This window comes from Haemaphysalis longicornis, unplaced genomic scaffold (genome assembly GCF_048455015.1).
Source record: "Haemaphysalis longicornis isolate Haplotype H1 unplaced genomic scaffold, Haemaphysalis longicornis Haplotype H1 scaffold_7, whole genome shotgun sequence".
NCBI classification, from domain to species: Eukaryota; Metazoa; Arthropoda; class Arachnida; order Ixodida; family Ixodidae; genus Haemaphysalis; species Haemaphysalis longicornis.
This window is the reverse complement of record NW_027526422.1, coordinates 105,469,109-105,494,395: the sequence shown is the minus strand read 5'-3', so window position 1 is coordinate 105,494,395 and position 25,287 is coordinate 105,469,109. Positions and strand designations below refer to the sequence as shown.

The 25,287-nt window shown below is 46.7% G+C and overlaps 1 protein-coding gene across 1 annotated transcript; it reads left to right on the top strand.

Annotated features, from left to right (window-relative positions):
• LOC144144758 (monocarboxylate transporter 12-like) lies at positions 1-23,995 on the top strand. Its single transcript, XM_077676269.1, has 5 exons — positions 1-136; positions 2,312-2,498; positions 3,429-3,572; positions 21,364-22,584; positions 23,859-23,995. Exons 2-5 carry the CDS (start codon positions 2,327-2,329, stop codon positions 23,993-23,995), a joined length of 1,674 nt encoding a protein of 557 aa, XP_077532395.1. The 5' UTR covers positions 1-136; positions 2,312-2,326.
• The last annotated feature ends 1,292 nt before the right edge of the window (positions 23,996-25,287 follow it).

The window sequence follows — 25,287 nt, the reverse complement described above, 5'->3', positions numbered from 1 at the left end:
CGACAACAAAGAAACCGCCGTGCGGCAGACGTCGCCCTTGTAGTACCACCTAGTTGTTTTGTCGTTGTGCGGCAGGAGAACGAAGAAGGATTTTGTCGCCCAAATGTCGTCGAACATTCGCCTTGCATGTTAACCGGTAAGGTGGCTTTCTTGCCCGTTACGCACATTGGGTGCTTTGAAGCGGGTGAGCATACGGAGGCGTATTTAGTGAAACAGTACTTATCGTTGGCTTCGTGGTTGGACCGAAGGTATGTTGAAGAACCAAAATCAATGTTAGGTGCGGAGTACCTTAAAACCGCACAATGTCCGTACGCGTCCGCACGCATAGCATTTACAAAAGCCAAAAATCCCACAGGCACCGGCAGGATTCGAGCCTGTGTCGGGTAGGCCAGACAGAGTTAGTGTCAGTCATCTTACTCATTGGGCTGCGACCGTGACTCAAACGGCTTATTCCTCGCCTGTAATGGTACGGTGTACCTTAGGACCTCCCAAATGTCCGTCCTCGTTCATCCGTACGTGCGCACACCACCATCAAGCAAAAATCAAGCCGTGAGTTGCAGTTTCATTTATGGAATAATCAAGCTGCAACTCACGGATCAAATCGAATGACGGTCGGGGCACTAATGGGAAGTCACTCGGGTCGCAACGTGGATGTCATTTCGAGTCCCCGTACTCCGCACACTCACGATCATCCACGGAGTGGAGATGCTGCCATTTTTGTCTGTGTCTTTCTCGAAGAACTGGTAATGTGCGTATTTTAAACTGTTCCTTCCCATTAAAATCGTGTCTGAGTGAGCTTGAGACCCTAGGAACATAAGAAAACCGTACTTAAGCAATTGCCTTCTTTCCCATTGAAAAGGAACTGGTGAACTGCACTGAATTGCACAGAGAAATGCTTTGGTTATATTCTACTGTGGATGATTCTGTTTGCAAAGCAAACACTTTAGGACAGCGGCACAATGGCACGCCTGGCCATGCGATGATGGAGCCGAGCACAATTGCCTAAGCTGTTTCGTCTTGGGTGGAATTTCCGCAGTCGGGTAAGAACACGTGTGGAGAGTTCTCTATGTAACTGAGGAATAGATTATCTCAAAACGCCATGTCAGGTCGTATATTGCAAGAGATTGCTCAGCGATCCCGCCAGTTGCATGACTGGGGTGTGGCCTGAGGAACGGAATATTGTAGACGCTTCCCTGGAGTCCTGAAATGCTTCAACGTACTTTCACACTAAACGTCGTCCGTTATCTTGGTAGATTTTGTATTTTACTAAGTATGCTGATATGAAGCGGTTGTACTTTGTTGATCGAAAAAGTGACACAAGTGGCGGCAAGAATTAATGTCCAAATTTATGGTGCCCCCGGTAAAGGCTATGCCTGATTTCCCAGGATGAGTTAATAAATGGAATAGTTAGCTCGTATTCAGTTCACACAGCGTGCAGTTTTATTTCCCACTGAGACCGTTACAATGAATAGAACACTCTTTGTTCTCGTGCAATTTCGGCATTACACCGGCTTCCTTTCATATATGTGACATTAAATATTTCACAGAACCAGACTACACGCTATAAAAACTAACAAGAATAACGAGTGAACGAAACGTCAATTCACTTTAACCTGAAACCATTGTTTTCGATAAAAAACTACGGATCGTAAAAGCCTTCGAGCCCTTTGCATAGGTTTTTGTTCCTTTTATTCAGCTCCTTCAAAGGATACCCATGAAAGTAAAAAATTACCGTCCCTTCTTAAAGAAAGATCAGAGAAACGCGAAAGCTGAAAGGGCATTTAACCTTCGTCCAATCGGTCGTCAAACCTTCACACACCCCAATCTCAAACGAAGAACGAACCCTTGTTACATTTTTTTTGCAAACTATGTAAACGCATCTACGTTCGATCTAAATGCATTTCGTTACGTGGTTTATAGAATGAAGGTAAACTATTGCACTCTTTCTTCGTAATCGACGCATATATTCCCTCATCCAGAGCAGATAAGGTTTTTGCAGTTTTTAAGTAACCGTTATGACAAAATTTTAGCCCAGTTCCGCGCATGCTCCAGTGTGCGCAGAGATCTTATCAGAGCAGTTCGGTAGAACAACATGTCTATGAAAAAATTCTTTAGTTTTTGAACACGACGTCAGGGATTCTACTGCAAAATATTTCTGTTTAAAACATGGAAGAGAACCTGCGCATCGCTCTTTTGACTGGTCAAGATTTCCGAAGTTCCTGATTGAGTGTTAAGACCTTCACACTGTTTAATAGTGAGTATTTGCTTGAGAGGTTGCGCAGTATACGTTCACCAACTTTACTGCCCTCAGCCGTGAAGAACAAGCATGGACCGTGGCTGGAGCGTTGCCGCCGCCGGCAGTTTGGCGGCATTTTTCACGGTGGTCATGATAACCACCTCCGGATTCTTCTACGTTTCCTTCTTGGAGGAGTTTCAAGTTGACCGGGAGTCGGCGTCTTGGCCAACCAGCGTTTTGTCTATTGTCTCGCATTCATCCGGTGAGCAGAATTCGAACCCTGAACTTCAATTTGCTTTTGCTGAATGCAGTTATTTCAGGCAACAAACACCAGCACGTTTGGAACTTGTATTGCTTGGCGGACGACACATGGTCCCATAGGTCACCTGAAAAAACAAAATAAGATACAGAATGCTTCTTTTTCGTATTCGTGCAGCGAGTTTCATTTCTGCGAATAAAATCATTTTTATCTTCATTCTTGCTTTGCTTGTTGCATTGTCACCAACACTCAAACGTTCTGACCTAACAAAATTGTGAAACTAATGAAAAACGTAACTCCCCTCATGTTTCCCATTTCGGCACGCGTATGGAGGATCACTTTGCTTTGTTGTATTTTGATTAGCAAATGTATGGCGGGACGTGACAATTGGGGCTTACGCTGGTGGTGACAATATGATTGCATGTAGTGTCACTCCCTGTAGTAACGTCTCATTAACTTCTGTTAAGTTCATGTCGATTTCACATTATCTGCTGTTAACCTTATCTCCAGCCTTGTTATTTTACAATTCCCTTAAATTCTGTTTCGTGTCTTTTACCTGCCAGTTTTGCTTTTTTTTGTTTGTTTGAAACTGCCTTTCTGTATTCCTATTTTTACCCCTTTTTAATTTATTTCTTCTCTATTATATTCTTTCACTTTGTTGTTTGGCTATTGTCACGTGGTACCGCTTCGCGGCTACGCCTCTTTGCTGAATTTTAACGTTATCTTCTTCGGTACAATTGGAGTAGTGTGTTCTTAAGCACTAGTGCTCGTCGCTTTATCGGATTCTCCAGCGAGAGGCGTTCATATGAGTAGTGAGGTTCTGACACAAATATTTAGTTAACAAAGCAATTTCATGAAGTGCCACAAGCCTGATTTGGCCATTCATGACGGGCTCACAAAAACGGTACTCCGCTTTTTGCTTCCCCACCACAGGTTTTCTAGTGGTAATGGGTCAGCAGCATTTCTCAGTCTTCCAAATTGGACTTGCTGGAAGCATATTTTTATGGGCGGGAATCCTTGGCGCTGTCTTTGCCCCCAGCATGGCGTGGATGACGGCAACCCTGGGCGCGGTACACGGTGAGCATGGTGCAACTACTCGATCGCATTCTCCACGCTGTGCCAATTTTTTCCGCCCCGCTTCATACAGACCTCGTCACAAATCTTGAACGTTACCGCATGTACGCTCATTTATACAAGTTGGCGAAGGGTTTAATAAAGCTAAAACTGTTGAAGCAACAGTAAAATGCGGTGGCCGGTCGGACATGACAAAATTCCCAACACACGGCTTGTTAAAAGTGGCTAAACGCTGCCACCATCGAGTGACACGAACGAAGGTTGTCCGCTGTTAAGGCGGCTAGGCGAAGTATTTCTACACGTGTTCATAGGAGACGTTCCTCTTTAACAAGTACAGCTTTAGCGCAAGTACAGTGCACAGGTAGCTATTGGAATCGGCTTCTTTTCCAGTTCTTTGTTACTTTTTTAAGGCGGCGACAATTTCGGCCAGCACAGCCTATCTGTACACAGCCGAGGAGACTACCTTTCGCCGGTTTCAGACGAACTACCATCCCCCAATGCACCCTCCCCATAGCAATTACCCCACCTAGTACGCTGCCTGTTATTTCTGTCCCAAACCTGGCACCATGTACCATATGGTATGGGAGTGGCAGCAAACAAGACCTCTTATCCCTGATGTGCATTCATCCTGCGAGTAGTAGGCGGGCCAGCTGGCCAGAACTGACCTTTCATCCAGCGCAGCCTGGACGACCTGCGCGGACGAGCGCTTCCAGGAGTACAGGATGCCCCCAACGGTAGAGCGCTGGACTATCAACCCTTCATGCTCGTGGAAATAGTTAACTGCGTCACTCACTCACTCACTCACTCACTCACTCACTCACTCACTCACTCACTCACTCACTCACTCACTCACTCACTCACTCACTCACTCACTCACTCACTCACTCACTCACTCACTCACTCACTCACTCGCTCACTCACTCACTTACTCGCTCACTCGCTCACTCACTCACTCACTCACTCGCTCAAGTGAACATTGTTTGGGTAGGGCAGAGTAAAATATAGGCCAAAAGCTTTTCACGATACATACAGCCGCTGTTCCGCGTTACTGTGTATAATTGGCTACGATGCTGAGTGACCGAATGAATAGAGTCCTTCGGGTCTAACCAAAGCCTTATGTCAAATTTAGAATCGGGTTTTGAAACAAAAGCTACATTTGTGATCAGGTATAATTAGCGGACGGCTATTTAATAACATCGATAACATTGAGATACCTAAACAAACGCTGGCCGAAAACTAGGCAGATTATTTCATGAACACCGCAAAACTGCAATTTTACGCTCTACGACTCGTGTCAATGAATATCAAACTCAATACAATTTCCGAAGAAGAAACACCGACTTCACTATTTTACCATGTAGCAACTAGGTCATGTATCGAGGTTATGCTTATGGCATTGGCAGCTGCATCAGTCAAAGGAATATTCGGGATATGGTCGCTCTGGTTTCGACCTTCACAAAAAAAAACAGTTCTGTATGACGCACCTTTGTCGCCGACGAACTAAAATTATTTGAAGCAGTTGGATTTTTGACGTTTCTTTTTATTTCCGGACAAGGTACAAAACAGCTGTGGGCTTTCAAACACTGTAGTGCTACAGCTGAAATGTAGCGCAGATGCCCGATAAAACGCGGACCGCCACAAACATGGGGTGGAATCGCCGACAATGACCGCGACAAACCTGTGGTGGGATCGCCTACATTGGATGCTTTTTGAGTCCCTCTATAAATTGCCATTCCGAAGCAAGGCCGCATTCTGTGACACAAAAAAATGATAGACCAGGTCAATGCCAACGTCGTTGCTCACAGGACGGGAAGCGTGTCATCTATCACCCTCGTGAAGGAACCTGCTCTGACTGATCGTTTGTACTTATTGAAAAAAAACAAATGTGGTATAACATGCCTGCTACGAGTTCATTTTCTGCCAGCTTCAGCGCGATCAGGCACAATTGATCCTAGAGAATCATGACGTAAGGAAAAGTAGAAGACAGCCTAATACAGGAACAACCGTAGTAGCCGAGGCACCAAGTAACAGTGGCACTATGGCGGTGTTAACCACATCGACCTCCGGGCACCTTGCAAGATGCTGTTTCGGAAGGCATATTCTGTTACTTTTCTTTTTCCTGAATTAAACATGGAACGTCGGGCGTTGAGCAGATCTGTGTGTTTTTAAACACCCAAAGATAGTTTTGGCACCATCTGAGCACTCAGCGTGGGACAGTGAGCTTTTCTTGATATTGTTCCTTATACTTCTATCGTGGCTCTTTTCGACGCGGGGTTTGAGCACGTTTTAGAATTTGTTTTTGTGAGCACTCACCAAGGATAGAATTAGAAGAATGCTGGTACTCTCTGTCACTTTCTTACGTTTCGCCTGAAATATCCCGCATGTGTTATTCACTTTCGAGGCTGATGTCATAAATTCTTTTGGTCACTAGTGCTAGCAGTTTTCAAAGCCTTTCCCTCTGTGTCCTTTGTGTTCATGCCCTTTGTTATGGCAGAATTACTTTCTGGAAAGATATAAGGCTCCGCAAAGTCTGAGAACTGTTGCCAAAAAAGCGACCAAAAAAATCTGCCCTGGTCTGCCTTGATATGATCTGCATAAGCAAATAAACGACACCAGCAAACCCTTACAACCGCTACACAGAAAACGGAAGATACAAAATGACATTTTAGGCTATATTTCAATCCCATTTTGGCATTCAGGAGCCCACGCAGCGGTTGCCATTTTAGACTAGAAGACCTTCAAACGTGGCTATCTCGTCTACGGTGTCACACTAAATTAGCGAGTCTTAAGGCAGGTGACGAAAGTTTGAGCTGTTAGACAACAGGGCAAATCCCGCATGTATTGAGAAAATCTTCACGAAAATCACCATTGCTTTTGAATACCTTCATGCGAGCAGACGCTATGAAGCTCGCCAAACAATCTTCTCGGTACCTGCCCATTGTGGAATCGCTTGAGTGAATGAGGCTGCTGACAGAGGCGCAGCTGCTTCAGCTCTTAGTAATAAGGTGGATATTCTTTATGTGCCTTATACGGACCTCAAACCACTAAAAAAATTCGTGAAATCTGGTAAAAACATTGTGATACGTTAACAGAAAACAAGCTTCGTATATTTCAACCAGATATGGAAAAACAACACAGCGTACGCGAACAATACGTTCGGACGCTCGCAAACCGCAAGGTAGGCGACCAAATTGACATTTACACCGACGCGTCTTTGAAAGGGATGACGGCGGCCATAGTCTGATAATCTACTGACTTGCCAGGATTGAATGGATCCCGGCAAATTTCCAACACATACGGCCCTGTACAAGAAGGTAGAACTCCTGGGCATTCGGCAGCCACCCGGCAAATTTATGACCCTTGCGTCCACCTCGCCGCGAAGAAAATTCGCATTAACACTGATTCTTATGTTGCTGTTCGAGAATTGAGCCGTTCGTTTTCCCCGAACACTACGACGACAAATACCCTGATCACGATACGACACCTACAAAAGAAAGGATTCATAATTCGCATTGTTTGGACTCAGGGACATACTTCCGGCGCACAAGGCAACCGCATGGCTCACCACTCTGCCAGTGAGCGGCTACACTCACCTCCCACGGTGCCCGCCATGCCCGTCCCCCCTCTCCAAGGAAGGAAGGAAGGATAATACAGTGCATGAAAGGCAGGGAGGTTAATCAGGTTACAGTCCGGTTGGCTACCCTTCACATGGGAAGTGGGGAAGGAGGGATATAAAGAGAAAAAAAGAGTATTGAAAAGACAGAAATAGAGCTTGAGGAGCAAGAAAACAGCTACAAAATCAAAACAATAGGCGCTAATAAAGCCTAAACTGAAACGGTAAGCTAACCAAATAATAAATGAACAATGGTGCACAGTGTCTCTACAATCGTTCAGACAGGCCTGTGTCCTTTAAGAACAGAAGTAGTGCTTTCGTGGCCTTTTCGGACTGTGATGGGCTACGTCTGTGACACAGAACAGTTTGTGCAGTTAATGGCTGGTTGTCGAGTTTCCGGAAAGCGGTTGACAGGTGCAGTCTCTGCGTTGCAAACCGGACACAGTGACACAAGAGGTGTTCTATTGTCTCGTCCGTGGCGGATTGGCAACTCCAGCTACGTCTCCTCAAAATAGAAAGCAGTAAGCGTTTGCAAGATGAAATTCCGGTTGGCATCCTTGCACCTCTCAAGCCCTTCTCACGTCCGGGCAAAGTATTCGCAAATGAAGTGAATGCAAACGCATCGTATACATACACCACACGTTACACAGATGTGGTCAGCCCTAGCAGGCGCTCAATTGCACTGATGCCCCCACTGTAACAGCGATGATGATGATGCTTGAATTTTAATGGCGCAAGGCCAGCTAGGGCAAAGAGCGACAAAAACAGGTGGTTAGCTACCATGGATTAAAAGTGAATACTAAAATTCTTTTTTACCTCTGTTGCTATTCAAATATAGACAATGGAGATGGCTGGTGTAGAGGGCCAGGTTGTGATTATGCTATGAGATTCCGAAATTTAACGTATGATAAATACTTAAAAACACGTTTGACAGAAAACCCTGGTTGATCGCCTAAGAAGTGTGATTGGTGGAGTGGCATTTGTTGTCTGTAGATTCCTGGAAAGTGTTTGCGTCGTGTTGTGTGGAGTGCCTTGCATGTGATTAGTATGTGAACTACGAATAGACCCTCTCCACACCTGCTGCACGGTGGTTTCGTAGACACAGTGAGCAAATGTGAATGTGTTACATAATTGTGCCCTATCCGTAGCCTGGCTAGGGCTACTTCCGTATGTCTGTCTTGTTTGTCTGTTATGTATCTACCTAAGTGTGGCTTTATAGTGTAGAGTTTGTTCTCTGTTTGTGTGTCCCATGTTTCCTGCCAAGATTTGCGCAAATCTGTCTGCACCAGTGGGTTCCGGTCGAGGTAGAGAACACACGGTGCATCTGTGCTACTGCGGAGAGCAGCCATAGCGGCACTCTGGCCAGCAATTTCGTTCCCCAGAATGGCACTGTGACCCAGAACCCAGCAAACGATATTTTTAGTTTTGAGTGATCAGCAAATGTAAGAGCTTTCATTAGATGCTTGAGGACAATGTTTTTTGTAGGTTTGAGCAATGTAAGGCTGTGACCACTCTTTGTGAGTCTGCAAAGATAATGGAGTGTTCTGTTCCGGTTTGTGTAATGCGTTGTACTGCTAATAAGTTACCATGTGCTTCTGCCGTAAAAATGCTGCTATTTTTGTGTAATGTCTTTGTACTGAAAAAGTTGGGGCCATGAGCAGCACATGTGACGGTTGAACAAACCTTCGAAGCATCGGTGTAGAAGGCGGTGTGCTGGTATTTGTGTTGTAACTGTAGGAAGTGCTGTGGTATAAGTTCTCTGGGCGCATTTAGTTTGTCGATATGTTTAACAGAAATATCACACAAAATTGGTGACCTCTCCGGCGAAACGAGGTCAGCAATAGAAGACTTCATTCTCTCCTCACATGAAATCAGTAGTTCCTCAGCGAGGGCTCTCACTCGGATAGAAAAAGGAGCGGGTATCGATGGCCGTGCTGCGAACAACGGATCGGATGAGACGTTATGATCAAACTGCATGGGTGATATTTTATAGAAGTCGCCTGAATAGCATACAGCAATGAAGTGTAAGAACGCTGGTGTTCAAGGCGCTACCTATCACACTCCGCACATAGGCTTTCAATGGGACTCGTCCGTAACGCTCCACATGCAAGACGGAGCACCAAGTGCAGGACTGGTTCCAACATTTTCAGAGCAGTTTTACTGGCGGACCCATATACGACACTCCCGTAATCCAACCGTGAGCTAACAAGGCTGGTAAAAACGCGGAGGAACATTTGTTTGTCAGCTCCGTAGAACAAATTTGAGAGGACCTTCAGGATATTCATGGTTTTCTGGCATTTTTGTTTCAGGTGTTTTATATGGGGTAATAATGTCAGTTTTTCATGAAGTACTACTCCTAAATATTTGTGTTCTGTTTTGGGAGGGACTAGACACCTTTAAGCTTAATGTCAGGATCAGCATGGATTCCGCGCCTCCTTGGAAATACAACAGAAGTACACTTGTTTGCATTAAGCCTAAATCCATTCCAGTCTGCCCAGTGAGCGAGTTTGTTGACTCTAAGCTGGGCTTGCCTCTCGCAAACGGACAGATTACAGAATTTGAAGGATATTTGAACGTCGTTTACATAAAGAGTAAGAAATGGTTCGTGGTAATCCTTTCTAAATTGAGGTCATTTTTATGATGAACAGCGTGCAGTTCAAAACACCCCCTTGAGGCACACTGTCTTCCTGGACGTGAACTCAGGAGTGTGTATTGCCAACTCTCTCGCGGAAAGTTCTTTCTGGCATGTAGCCTGGAAGCATCATTAACATGTTGCATGACAAACCAAAAGACTAAAGGTCGCTAAGAATTCCATAGCGCTATGCAGTATCATACGCTTTTTCAATATCGAAAAGTACTGTCATACAATGCTGTTTATGAATAAAGGCATCTCTGATGTAGAATTCTAAGGCAACGAGTTGATCATTTGTAGATCGCTCCGCCCTGAAGCCTGCCTGGCAGCTCTCGAGAAGTTTATTGTACACCAGAAAGCACACAATTCTTCTGTTAATCATCTTCTCCAGGAGCTTGCACAGGCAGCTTGTCTGGGCGATAGGGCGATAATTGGCGGGAGAGGATGGATCCTTCCCCTCTTTCAGAAAAGCAATCAATTAGCCTCCCTCCAGGACCTCGGAATGTGCCACGAGAGCCATATCTTGTTGTAAAGGTGAAGGATTGTTACAAGAGCGTCTGTGTGCAGGTGTTGTATCATTGTATATGTTATGTAGTCTGCGCAAGGAGCGGAAGGCTTACATGAGCTCAGAGCAGCCTCAGCTCATGTCCTGGTCATGTCCTGTTCATGTCCTGTTCATGTCCTGCTCATGTCCTGTTTCCTGGTCGTGTCGTCTCATTTCATGGGATGGCCTTCGGAGCGCGGTCCATGTTGTGTCGGGAGACAATGCAGGCTGGTTAGGAGCTGGTTCTTCCCCGAGAGATATCAGTTGGTTGTCGGCATGTGTCGTGCGTGGGAGCTTGATCACCATGCAACGTTTTTCACGACGAGTCCTGGGGGGGGGGGGGGCACCTGAGTTGACTTTTGTCTTATGATGTTCCTTTGTTTTTGGTGTTTTTCTCTCTTTTTTAAGTCTTTTTTTTGTGTGTTATTCGGTTGTGGAGAAGCCACACTTGTTTGTACGAGGCCGGCCACTGGGATTCCATGTTTTCTAAGTAGTTCGTTCTATTCTTCTTTCGTTCCACCCAGCTTAGCTAATTTATGGCACGCTGGCATGGGAACAACACGTCGTACAGCCAAACACCGGCTGGGCTACGGCCCATCGTGTTGTGCTAGTGACACGCGTCAGGTTTTTAGACCCCTGTGGCCCACACACTCCGGCTTTGCCGGGGAAATTAACGTATCTAGTCTGCGCCTGGAGCTGAAGGCTTACATGAGCTCAGAGCAGCCTCAGCTCATGAAGCGACAACTCAGAGTTATAAGAAGTGGCTGACCTGTTGCTATCACGTAATGGCTTCTTTTTGGCGGCGGTTTTATGTTTCAGGAAAGTGTTTGTGTAATGTGCGCAACTGGACACGTGTCGGAAGCATTGTGCCAGTGTGTTAGCCTGGTCTTCGAGTGTGTCCCCTGTTGTGCTAACCAGGGGCAGGCTGTGTGTCTGTTGCTCTTTGGTTTTACGTATTCGTGTCCAGACTTTGTGTGTGTCAGCGTACGAGTTTATGGATGTGAGGAAGGCACGCCAATTTTCCCTCTTCGCGTCACGGCGCGCGCGCTTCCCCCGGGCCTTCGCTCGTTTGAAAGATATAAGGTTATCTGAAGTAGAGTATCAACGAAGGACACCCCACGCCTTGTTCTGTGCCTCTCGCACGTGCCTACAGTCCTGGTTCCACCAGGGCCCCCTTTGGTTGCGCAGGGCACCGGAAACCTGCGGAATAGACTTTTCGGCGGCGTCAAGACTGTGTACCGCGACCAGTTGGGATGCCTCCTCCTCGTGTAAGTGTGTTACGGGTGTGTGGTGTAGTTTAGATGTTTCTGTGAACGCGTTCAAATTAGCTCTTGCTTTATTGAACTTTTTGTGGGAAGGGGAACTGTTTCGGCCTATATAAAATAGTCAGGTAGGGAAGTGGTCACTACCGTACGGGTTGGTGTCCACGTCCCATTTCAGGGACGGGAAGATAACTGCTGAGCCAATAGCTAAGTCTAGGTGTGAGTAAGCTTTGTTTGCTGTTATGGTATTTTGGCTGTTTCTTGTAAAATAGGGATGCTCCTGATGATGTTAAGAGCCTTTCAATGAGGCGACCTCGCGTATCTGTGCGAGAAGAGCCCCAGAGTGAGTTGTGTGCATTTAGGTCAGCTAACAATATGTATGATTCAGGTAACTCATTTACCGGTGTTTCAAAATCAGACCTTGTTAGCTGATAATCAGGAGGGATGTCTATGGAGAATATTGTTACCAGCCTGTTAAATATTATCGCTCGGATAGCAACAGCCTCACGGAAAGTGCTAAGAGTGACTGGATGGCATGCTGAGGATTCTTGGGCGATTATGGCCACGCCACCAGAAGAAGTTGGGTACCCATCCCTGTCCTTTCTGAAAACCAGATAATTGTTGAGCAAGTTGCTATGTTTTCTGTTTAAATTTGTTTCTTGTAAGCACATGACACTTGTTTGGCTCGCGTGCACTAACTCGTACACATCATCAAGACTTTAAAGGAGAGAGAGAGAGAGAGAGAGAGAGAGAGAGAGCTCTTTAATGTGGGCTGGAGAGGTCAGCTCTGCTAGCGGCAGTGCTTGCTACGCCAGATGGGGATGATTACAATGCAGTGAAGTGAATGTGGCTTCTGCAGTTCCATTAGATGATATTTTGTCTTCCCATTATAACCATTTAAGAGCTACTGGAATTTCTGTGTGAATGTGTATTCATGTTTTTTCTCTCGGGGCTTGTAGTCTTGGAAAGGGCTTTTTGGGCCTGTCTGTTGGCTTGGACATCGGAAGCCGTTCCTTGCGCTGCGATGCAGGCCGGTACGGCCCGACGTCCATCTCATCTACAGATGTCCTGGGTGTGCCCGACAGACTGGGCTCCCTCGCCCTGGATGTAGCACCCTTTCGGGCGCTCTTCTTTTCAGCCACCACTGCCGAGGGCGTCGTGGGCGCCACGGGTCGGACAGGTGGTGGAGCGAGGATTGGAGAGGGCGCGGTTCCCTTCGTGTCCCTTTCCTTAAGGCTCTCGAACGTGTTCGAGGCCTGTGAGCCAGGAACAAGAGTGACTCCGCTCCAATCCGTGTGGGTGGCCGCCTCAACCACTGCCGGTCCGGCAACTGCCGCAGTGACAGGTGCGGCTGCGAACGGCAGCCTAGCGGGGGGCGGGGACGGGAGCAAGTCACCTGAGCTGTAATGCGTTACCGCCGAAACCAGGCGCCGCTCCACCCCCCCCCCCCCCCCCGGCGAGTAGCGTCAGCGTACCTTCCGGAGCTGAAGAGTGCAAACCTCTTCCAGGCCTCTAGAATTTTGAGGTTCTCATTGACTTTCGAAGTGATGATTTGTTTTTCTTGATTCAATGGTTCACTGGATCGGGAATATGGCACGTCAGGTCTATAGCAGTTAGGGCAAGTGATGTTAGCGTTACAGTTGTCTGTAAGATAGTCAAATTGAGCACAATTTGCACATTTTGGTCTACCCCGACAAGAGTTCGTACCGTGCCCATACCACTGGAATTTGAAGCAGCCACGTGGGTTTGGCCCGTATGGGCGTGTGGGACATCGGAGGAAACCTGCCGTTACGGATTCTGGTAGTGGGGTTCTGTCAGAAGTCAGGATTATGTGTTTTGTTTTGATTTTCTTATTCTCTCATCCTACTGTGATGCGCCGGACTGCAGTGATTTTTCGTCACTCAGTCCTTCCGGGATGCCGGTTTCTGTGTCATGGATGAGATCGAAAACAGAGATGACGCCTTGAGAAGAGTTTAGGGTTCTCTAAGGTGTGATTGCAATTTGTAGACCATGGATGTTAGTTTGCTGAAGAAGCTTATTTGCCTGCTCGTTGTGACTGACTTCAATGAGTACATCTGCAAAGTAACTTTTTTCGCCTTGTAGTTTTTTCCAGCAACACTTTCAATGAACGTTGCAACAAGGAAGACTGATTTTCCACTTACAGGGGTTCCTTTGTGAGGAGATTGCATAATGAGGAAGCGAGAGAAGTTGTCATTGCTTCGGAGGTCAATGTTCGGAAGAGATTTGAAAGTTACTTCGGTGCGAGCCCTTTTCAGGGCCCGATCATTTGGTTGGGGGGTTTGGAAAACACCATATAGCGTAGTATATAAGCAGGGGAGAGGGGTACTTCCTTCGCTCGGGTTGCCCTGATACCGAGAGAGGTCCCGGAGCTTCCTGCCTGGTAGACAGGCAGAGATCCCATCGGCCGGAGCTTGACCTGGGTTCCGACGGCTAGCGTTTTTTATTCCTACCCTTCACCTTGCAACACATCGCCACGGTTGGTTCCAGCTTATGTTTGGGGGCTCGGGGTCCGCTGTGTCGCCAATACCTTCACCAAGATAAATTAAGTTGCCCCGTGCGGGGCACTGTAATAGTGATGATGCCATACCAAATCTCTTTTACTTAATTTGGATCTGTCCTATACTCGCCCGTAACCGCGGTCAGCTTCTACCTGTAGGTCCTGCACCCGTGACTCAACTGGAGCACGTTAGTCGTATACATAACAACTCCGCTACTCTAGAAATAATAACCCAGTACGGCCTTGAAAACGGTCTCTACACGTTGGTGTAGCGGTCTGACAGACTGTCCCGGATTGGCCATACCCATCCACGACCAATGTCAACAGTGCGAACTCTGAATTTCGGTACCACTAACTGAATGAACGGTGCATCTTGTGAATAGGACCCCAAAACTACAACTGTGTACACTGAATTAATTGTGACGTTTCCCTTTCTCCTCCTGCTCCCACATCCTCACTTGCCCACAGGGCCTCATAGCCTCTCATCCTTAATACAGTGTTTAACTCACTCAGTTCATGGAAGTTGCACTTTGTCGATTAAGAAAAGGGTACACTCATGGCACACATTATATCTCTTAAATGGCGCGCCGCGACCAACTTCTGCGAGATATGGGCGATTTATTTCTGTACTCTATGTGCAAATTGAACGCACATAATTCGAAACAGAAAGACGCCGATATCTCGCCTACCTATACACACAACACATGCTACAACACCCAGCAATATTTTTGTGAAATGTCGCAATAGTCAGTTTCAAAAGAGTGTAACGTTATCTTGCTGACGTTGAGTTTTCAAAATTATCTTGCTGAAGTTGATTTTTTTTAAATGAAAGCCTCATACCGTATGTAACCGCAGCCTACACTCACGTGATACGGGCAGTGCTGAGAGCTCTTTCTGTGGTGCTCAGGAGCCTCGCCTTTTTTGCTCGGTAAAAATGTCCTCCTGGCGGCACTCTATTTTAAAGCCTCACGTATTCATGCATCGAAACTATTTTATGTGCAGTTTTAAATCTAATCTGTGACCGTATACACCAACTTTTAAACAATAACCACTAGCCCAAATAACTGCGCTTGTCATGGCGCTCTTTGGCCTGGTAGCCCTTCCGAAATTGAGCACAACCTCCAGCATCATTGGATGGTGCCCCCGTATGTTACAGGACCAAGTTCCCCAACTCTGAAGATGTTGCTGTTGCAGACAATGTACTTTCCCTAGGACACGCCCGAGGACACGCCTCGAGATCGTGGGGATACCGTTGAAGGAGTTCCCCAAACAGTCTACCTTGGCTATGCGGCAACTCCGCGAGAGAGTTCGGCAAAAAGAGGTATCCATGAACCCGCATACTGACGAGAGACGAGCTGTGAAGCATGCCAAGTTCCGTGAGGGAGAATACGTGCGAATTCCTAACCCACCGGGTACGGGAAATACAGGGCTACCCTCGTCAAAGCCTCTGTGAATCCTCAAGCAACTATGTCCAAGCTCGCTCAGCTTGGAGGACGGGCGGACATAGAACGCGTCGAAGCTGGTGCCAGTTCCCTACAAATGTGAACGAAAGAGGACTCCGCAGTCGCTATGTGTCCTTGCCAACATAGAACCGACACTGTAGTGGAGCGAAGTAGTAACAACTAGAAGCACTAGATCAGGTTTAAGCGTACCTGCACTCCTTTCTTTCATTGTTGTATGCCGCCGAAAGCGACCATTGGTAGAACCGCGTCACGTGACATCTGTTTACCCAGGAAGAGCCATGGGCGCTGACATTGTGGTGCCTGGTGTTTCCGCACGCGCGCTCTTCGATAAATCGTAATTTTCAGAGCGCAGTGCGGCTGTATGACACGTTCAGAGTGAGTTTTTAAGCTCCCTGACAGAGTAGCGATGCCGTGCTGCTCTCTACTGGGCTGTTTCAACCGGCGCGAAGGTGGAAAACGCCTGCATCGCTTCCCGCTGAGAAAGAACTATCGTGGCCGAGCGTAACCTTACAAATTGTAGCTTAATTAGTGGCTCCAGTGCAACCTAGACCCATTAATTAGGCTACGCTAGCGTAACCGAGCCTTGCCCCATCGCACTGGCGCGCTGTCATAGACCAATTCCACCCGTCAACGGCAGCCGGAATAGGGCGCATCAAGCTGGGCATCTTCGCGTCATGCACCAAAATGGCTGCCGCCGGGCGTCAGTTTCGTTACTCTTAAGCGTAGCGTGTTTAGTTCTTCTACTCACAACTACCCAGCTAAGCGACAGAGTCGCCTATGAGATCCGCGAAAACTGTTTTGTTCCAACCACCTTCCCATGGCAGTTCCTTAAAGTGAAACAAAGAGAACTCTCGGAAAGGGACCTAAGAATTACGTCTTGGATTAGAGACTTTCACTTGTGACTGCCTTACATTTGTGAGAAGGGTATGACGCGGTGTATTTCTTCATAGTGATTGTCCGAATGGAGACTGACAACCTTACCTTCCAAATTTTGTGCAACCCATAAAGTTTCATACTAATTTACTACAGGCAAATCTGGCGCCAGCGTCTAGCTGAGCCGCTCTTCAGCGAGCGTTCCGTCATGTATCGGGGAGGCACGTTCCAGTTGTCCTTGGCATGGCACATGAAGAGGATGAAAAGTTGTCTGTAGCTGCAAAAAAGCAACAAAATTATTTTAAAAGATTATTTAACCGTGGTTAATTACCATAAAAATTGGGTTTAAAAAGATTTATTTCTCAAGAGATTATTTAGAAGCTTAATGTAAGATGAACAAGAAAAAAATGCCATCATACTTTGTCCCTTTTGACGTCAAGAACAAAAAGAAGCTGTGTGCAAAGCCAAGCAAAGTAGACGAGGAACGTCGATTGCTGCTAAGGCGGCACCAACGAAGGCCCGCGGCTGCGGCGCCAGCTCTCCCTCTAGTATTTATTAATATGCAACTATATGTACAACCAACCCTATTTCCACTGGTATGACACCCCATGACATCTAATAAAGGCGCATTTTTGGTGTCCCCCGTTATTGCAGAGGCTCTCCGCCATGTCTGTTTGTTTTCATCCCTGTTTTCTTTGGGCATGATACAGCAGTATGCAAAGTTGATTTAGAACATCTTGATTAAAATAACCCGACTTCAAATCATGCATAATAATGTGACTCGAACCAATACCGTTGCGGGTTGAATCAAATTTTTTACCTTAATTCCACGGAAGTCAAAAATCGTGCCCTCTTCAGCAGTTCGTAAACCGTGTATTACTACGTAGGTGGCGGTCATTGCTTGCAGCAAATTGCAGTTCTGTACCGCTCAGAACTAAATATATCGTTATTGACTTCATCCGAACAGCAACAGCTAAAGCTCCAAATTTTTTTGAACGGTTGGGCGCTTTTCCTGTCTCATTTTCAAATACATGGTACCCAAGGGGCCGCTCATCTACTGCATCGAACTATTGTATTTTCTCGATTCTAAGCACCCCCTTTTTTCACGATCGCGATGCCCAAAGTCAGGTGATGCTTAGATTCGAATAAATTATGGTTGATCCTTCTTACATAGGAATCCTTAAAACACCAAAGTGAAATGTGCCTTCACAGGAGCATTTGAATGTTTCACGTGCATGAACTTTCACACCGCTACATATATTTCGTCGGTAGCGTACCGTTAGACGCATCAACATTACACACTGGATTACACGCGCCGGATAATTGCGTAAATTTGATTGAAACCCCAGGCGCTCGCAAACCGTGCGAACAAAACCGAACGGGTTGTCAGCGAATAGTTTGGGGAAGTCACGGTGCGCTACAGCGAAAGGAGCATTATTCGCGGGTCGGCAGCAGTCTTGGGGGTGGGCTTGGCGAGGGACGTCCTGATGGCAGGTCGCTTCGGCAAAGGTCCGACCGCATTGGTCCTGCTCCGTGGCGCGTACGCCAGACGTTTGCATTGCGACGACCACAGCTTGTGGAATGCGGCGGCGGCGTTCCACAAGCTGAGCGGCGTTCCACATAGGCGGATGACGGATAAACATAGGCAGCAGACGAATATAGCAGCTTCCGCTGCTATACGCTGCCTTATTGAGGCGCCAACTATCGGCGCTCAGTAGCGTCATGACGCTCTACTTCGCTTCACCTCTCCTAGACGGCAGCACCACCTGAATTGAGGAGTTAGAGGAAAGGACTTAATGCGCGTTCGTACGAGCTACCCAGGCATTACTTTATGGCTCAGTGCGGATTCTGCGCCGTGTGTACGCAGGATGGCGAGTCTGCCGTAGAATCTTAACATGGCCCTACGCCTTCATGCATGCCATTTGGAGGTCGACGATGGCAGTACGCCATGCTGATCCTGAAGCGCTCTATTGTGGGTAAGTACTGTGCACAAAGTATAACCATGCTGTGTAAGATCCGCAAGTTACAATATTCTGACCATGAAAGGCTACTAGTTTTGGAATAGTTGTGTACTTTTGATGTTTTTCAGTTTTTCTGTCGGCCAAAGCAACGAAAGGCTACCAGTTTTGGAATATTTGTGTACTTTTGATGTTTTTCAGTTTTTCTGTCAGCCAAAGCATGGCAGACGGTTTTCAATCTATCCTTGACTTGACGTGTGTTTTTGAAGAACGGTAATAAAAAAAAAGACTTCATGGCTTATTTGGCAGAGAGTTTCACACCTCCCGTTGAGGCCAGACTGATCGTGGGCTCGAAACCTAGCGCCGCACCAATGAAACATTTTCTGGTGATGTCATTTTTGTGATGGATATGACGTCATAAGGTTTGTGTACCCCGGCATAAAACACTTCTGTGTTAAAACCTGAGTTACCCTCCCCTCCTCCCGCTACTTTTTGTCGCGGCAAGATCTCGACGACGCGCGAGAGGAATAATGTTTTATTTGCCGAATATTCCACAGAAAAATAGCTACAGACAGTGAAGCTACCACTTGCATATGATACTCAGTCACCTTCACTACCATTCGAGTCCGTTGCGCCGCTTGGGCCACCGCTCGCGACCGAGGGTTCGGGAAAGATTATTGCGTGCCCCGCAGGTCAACACCTTCCCACATCCAACCAGACTTCACCTCTTTGACCGAACACACTTTTCTCCACTTTGTCGCTAATGTGGAGAGCCTGGGACTCTCAGACACGTAGTCGGTGGCAACGACAAGTCTACCTTAGACCCCCCTAAGATACACCTTTCCACGGAGCTTTGGGGGGAGAACCTTGTCCAGCTGCGGCCTCGAAGATCAGCTACGCTTGATCGAAACGGCTGTCGACGCGGCCCGAGCTGAAGGCATCTTGGAATGATGTCGCCACTCTGAAGCATTTCCTTGATTTCATTAAAGTTTTTCTCTCTCTCTCTCTCTCACTATCACCCAGCAAGTTGTGTTCTGTGGCGCGAAAGTGGTTTGTAATTGAAAACTTCATAAATGACTTGGCCGCAACTTCAACTCGGGCCAGCCTCCAAACGTCTGAAATCCCCATTGCGATGGTTGCTCAGCAAAAAGGGTTGCCTACACTCGCATGGAAAATATTTTTTAAATGCAGAGCATTTCTTTAACTCACGATGTCACCCGGCGTTGGCGTGCCTCGGCGTCCGCAACAGTCGTTCCAAGTGCGTCCTCTCCCCCACTCCTCTCCCGCATCACGCTACCCTCCTCGCTCTCAACAACAGGTCCGCACCCCTCCCCCTACACTATATAAAAAAATAATACTTACCGGCGCCTGGTTTCGATCCCACGACCCTGCGGGCGGAACGCAAGGTACATGGTGCTCTTCCAACTGCGCCACAAAGCCGACACAGAATCTAAGGCTACGAACGCGCCTTATATCCTTGACTCATTCAAACTACGTCAAGAAGCTGCTGATACAACGCATTCACTACCTGTGGGCGGAACGCGAGGTACATGGTGCTCTTCCCACTGCGCCAGAAAACCGACATAGAATGAAAGGCTACGAACGCGCCTTATATCCTTGACTCATTCAAACTACGTTAAGAAGCTGCTGATACAACGCATTCACTACCACCAACTCCCCAAACACTAAACGTTAACGCAATACACCCACCCCCTATGCGACGCATTTACTCAAGTCCCCCTCGGTGGGAGATGGGCCCTTTTTTTCAAATTTTCCCCCCGAAATTAGGAGACGGTGCTTAGAATGGAGTAAATACGGTAGTTCCTCAACCTATACAATTCACTCTTCCATCAGAGTCTCTCTTAAGGCATGAAATTGCGCTTTCGCACCTCATTCGCGTCAAATATCGAGAAATCCTGCGATATTTATTCTCGACGCATCGAACATTAGGAGCTCTCAAATTTTGAATTTCCTAGTACTGTTGGTGCGGCCGTGGCGATACCAAGATGGTTCATCCGTCAGTCGGTGAGGCCAGCTTGTCCATTTTAGTTTTACTAAATGTGCATTTTCATTTCACGTCTAATGAGCATCGAATGTGAACTTTATTTTCGCTCTAACTGTAGCGGCAGCGACTGTACATGTCCGTAAACTTTTCTTGTACTGTAATTTTGGATGTACAACACCTTTGAGAAGGAGAGTATTCTAAATATGTACCGAACACTGGTCCTTTTCGAAAAAGTGCCGTTTCATCAACTCCCAAATTCGCATTTCAAACGTTAACGTGTCACTGTGCTGCTGGTGAAGACAGGCCAATATTGTTAATAAGAGTACTATTTGTTGAAAAGGAAAAAAAAAACATCCCAAGTATTCAACTGGCAATGCTTGGAAATAGGTGTTTGCAGAAGAGAAGTACCCATTACTGCAGTAATCTGGTCAACGTCTATCTGGTTTTAATAATGCCCGCACAGATGTCCACCGTTGTCAGCGAACTGTTATTTCTGTGTAACTACTCATCTCTTCATGACTTACAAATCTCGTGAGTCACAATTTTCGTAAGTCATTCTAAATGTCGATGGGATAATATGAGTCCCTAGGACTTTCCTAGCAGCGAAATGGTAGTGTCACCGGCTGACAAGATGTCTCTATTTATCGTACCATGATGAATATTTGCGTTATCAACAAAAGCGGAACATAACCAAACATAACTAAAATAACTGGAATGCATTTTTCAGTATAACACGACGGCTTTCGTGCTAGAATATTTCATATGCAAAAACTCTCTAGTATGAAAAGAGAATTGTATTGTTTCCCCCGAGAATTGTTTCCCCCAAGAACAAGGATGGAAATATTTTTGGTTCAATTTAATAGATGTGTTCATCACAAAAGAAAGAGAACTAAACAGTGGTCACTTTATTTTGCTTTTGTTTGCAGGTGTTGGCGTCGGCATCGTTTGCGTGACTCTCACCATCGTGGTTATGATGTACTTTGACAAATACCGCGGGATTGCGAGTGGTATCAAGTTCTCCGGCTACACCATCTGCTCTTTAGTTTATCCGAAGGTACTGACCATGCTCAAAGATGCATTTGGCTTCAGAGGTGCACTTCTCGTCTACGCAGGTCTCACCATGAACGTAACAGCCCTGACACTGCGTCTTAAAGAACCGCCGTGGCTAAAATTGAAGACCAAGACGAAGAACGACGTGGGTTCTGCAAAAACAGACGTGGCTAAAAGTGCTGCTGCGTCTATTTTAGGCATTTGTGATGCAATGTGCACCAATGGTAGTGCTTTGAATTTGCCACAGACCCCTAACAAATTTGGGCGTGACCATGTACTAATGATTTCTCAAGGGGACAGTCACACGACGAATCACGATACGCCGAGCAAGAAGGGAGCTCTCCAAAACATTCCCGCTTGCAGCAAGAGCGCCGAGAAAGGGAATGCCATCGGCCAAGTTCTCGATGCAAGCTGTTTGGGATATAATCAACCAGAAAATTTAATACATCGTTACCATCCTACATCACGTCTTGAAAGTGCTGTTGTGCACGAGAAGGCTTTGGCAGATACCAAACCTAATCAAGTGCCAGGAGCGCCTTGGAATCATACCCCCCACAATGGCACCGCTTCTATTTCTGTACATAAGAAATGTGGTTCTCTAGAAGAGCAGGTTGGTTGTTCAACGCTTCAGATTATAAGACGGCTGCTACGTAACCCCAGACTCTATGTTCTCATTCTTGGAATTGTGGCGCTTGACTACACCATAGCTGTGTTCCCCGCAACTATTGTGGACTACGCACTCGACAAAGGTTCTCCGAGAAGCAGCGCTGACCTGTCCGTAACCTACTGCGCGCCAGCGGAGTTAGTTGGACGCATTGTGTTGCCCATGATTGGTGACTGCGGCTGCATCCGCAGACCGACGCTTGCAGCAGCCAGCTTTGTACTCGTCGCCATCGGCATGCTGATCCTGCCGGTCACTACGTCTTTCGCATCATACATCGTTGTGTGCGCGTTTATCACGATGATGATAGGGTGCCTGATGAGCATGAAGCCTGTCATCATCGCGGACTACTTCGGAGTGGAGAGTATCGGGGCCTGTTGGGGACTTGCTGGAGTATCACTGCTGCCGCTTCTCCTTTGTAATCCGGCTATTACAGGTGAGTGATATTCGCTGCCGATGTTGGGTGAGCAACTAGCAACGTTGTTTTATGTTTTCTTGAAATATAAGATTTCAATGTTAGTTTAAAGCATCTGTATGCTGAAAGTATGACGGAAAAAAACAAATGCAGCTATTCGACTCCTCACAGTTTTCCGGAAGTGATTACTCGGGAGAGAGAGAGAGACCGACGAAATATATAACTTTATTCGCCTAGAAGTGGAGAGGTTGAGATCCCACTGCCGCGTTATTGAGCCAGGAGGCTGATTTCTGGCAGCTTTTTTAGCCACCTCAACAGTGCGCAGCTGCAGTAGGGGATCGAGCTGTGCAGAAGGGCCTCGCCGGGTCCTATGTGTTTGATGTCTGGGGGAGGGTAGAATGTCTTGTTTTGTGGTTTTTTTCTGGCCTGTCCAAATTATGTGCGTTAAGTAAGCGTCGTCGTCGCAGCAGTGTTTGCATTATCTGGTGAGATTTCTGGATGTAGGTGACTAGAGGCGACGGGGTTCGTGTGGCTATTGGTTTTCAGTTGTCTCCATAGCTAGGCCTGTGCAGCGTTGAGCGCGCCCTGGTCTGCCGGAAGTACCCACCTTCTAAGTTTGTAACAAATGCTTGTTATCTCTTTGTATACGTTGAGGGTGTGACCGATCTGCTGCCGATCTGCTGCCTCTAAAGGGCGTTTATTGCTGTTCGAGTGATGATCGCGCAAGCAACATTGTTGGCCGGTTTGTTGCCCCGGAATCCTCTGTGTGCAGGAGTTTACACTACTTTGGTTGTCCTGTGATAATGTGCGCGTAGCTGTTTCAATATTTTTGGGGCTAATAGTCAAATCCGTCCTTTGGTAATGAAAGTTAGTTTCGCTAAGCTAGCATTACGGAGAACGTCTAACGTGTGGCACTGTCATGTTCCACACATTGTTCTACAAGGTTATAGAAACAAGGAAACAATGAGCGATAAATCAGCTGTAAATTTTAAGAACAAGTTACAGAAGAAACTATTTGGAGTTCTAGAAAGTGTTTCAAGTTATTCATTATGAAGTTGTCTCCTTCCTACATGGGAAATATCTGAAATGGTTTTACTAAGTTCCTGAACCATCGGCCATTCCAGCAAAAAGCTGGGAATGGAAAAGGGTAGAAACCCTAACATTTCGTCGGACAACTCGACGAACACATTTGTATAAATTAGGTAAAGGGCTCGCAATTTATGTAGGATGTTAATGTTCCAAAAGCACCTTAATATGACTAAGGTAGAATTTTCACTGTCCTTTTCATTTTTCAGGCTTCTTCCGTGATAGACACGGCAGCTACGACGGATTGTACCAATTCCAAGCAGGAATTCACATCTTCGTCGGGACTTTGTTCGCAATAGTAAGCATTATCGATAGAGGACAAACCAAGCAATGGGCTGTGACATAAAAATTTGCTGGCGTTTAGGTTTGGTTAACCGTAGTCGATGGCAAAAGGTTCACTGCCCTGGCTAGGCCCATTGTCGAGGTGTGGTTTCGCAGTAATTTACAGACATGTTTCAATAATTACACTGCTTATTCATTATCTTTTTTCGCCTGATAGCGTTTAAACCTCGCCGCTGTACGAGCGACCACCACTGGATGTTCGCCTTCCTGCACCGCACACGGCTCTGCCCCGCAAGTGGCCTCCTGGCTTTCTTTTGTAGCAAGCGCTTATCGCTGCGGCGGCGCCCTGCTCACATTCCTCCGCCAGGTGGCGACACGAGTTTCGCCCATGTGTCCGTTGCCTCCTCGCCTATCTCTCGGCAGAAGAGTTGCAAGCTGGGCTAGTTGAAAAGACATATCCGTAGATAAAACCAGCGCGAACTTAAACAAAGTCAAAGGGAGTGGAACGGAAGTTGTATAAGTGCGCGTTTAAGATAGCATGAACTTTCCTTAAATGGCCCCCCACTCCCATCTTTCTTCACATTGTAATAAGTACAGCGGGTGTAAACCTAGTTTTCCTGCCACTGACATTTCATTTAGGCGGCGTGAACCAATGCCCCGCCAACTTATGGAAGCCTTCAACATAGGAGAAAGAGGAGACAATTGTGTGAGCCAAGCAAGCGTGACTCTTCATCCCAAAGAGATGGCATATCTGCGTGGGCCTTGACCGTAGCCAGTGTCTATCTAGTTGTCCTATTGCCGTCGCTTCTGGAAACTTGTTTTGCACATGTGCAGTGCTTTTGTTTCGTTAGTGTTTAGTGTTTATATTCACTCTTCTTGATATTTAACATTAGTTTTTCGATCAGCGGCTGTCCTTGTGTTCCACGTCCTTTGTCTTTGTTTAAGGTCGCGCTGGTTTCATCCCAGAATACGCCTACCACTCCCCGCCATCGGGCCGGTGCTCTAAGCCGGGGCCTGAGGAAGGGGGTGTGGTTTGATCTCAAGCCCTCAAGATCAAAACTGGTCACCCCGCGATGAGCGCCCGAGGTAGCGTAGTGTAGCTTTCGCTACAAAAAATTAAAGTTAAGCAAGTCGGGGAAAATTTCGCTGTCGGTGACGTCAGAAGTCAACCACGTTTTTTTTCTTGTTCTGCACCAAACGTTAGAAAACATGGTTCCTATTTTTTCTACCAAATAACATTTCATAGAACATAAGGTGTCACCGCAAGTTTATTCTTTCGGAATCAATTTTAAAAGCCTTCTGAATGGTTTGTGTGGAATTCAGTATATTTGAGTCAGCGCTCTCACGTTCAGTTCG

Excerpts from the sequence above, each read along its gene's own strand:
- LOC144144758 (XM_077676269.1), top strand. The coding sequence starts at position 2,327 with ATGGACCGTGGCTGGAGCGTTGCCGCCGCCGGCAGTTTGGCGGCATTT. Across the intron at positions 3,573-21,363 it reads AACCCTGGGCGCGGTACACG|GTGTTGGCGTCGGCATCGTT; the intron begins GTGAGCATGGTG and ends TTTTGTTTGCAG. Across the intron at positions 22,585-23,858 it reads TTGTAATCCGGCTATTACAG|GCTTCTTCCGTGATAGACAC; the intron begins GTGAGTGATATT and ends TTCATTTTTCAG.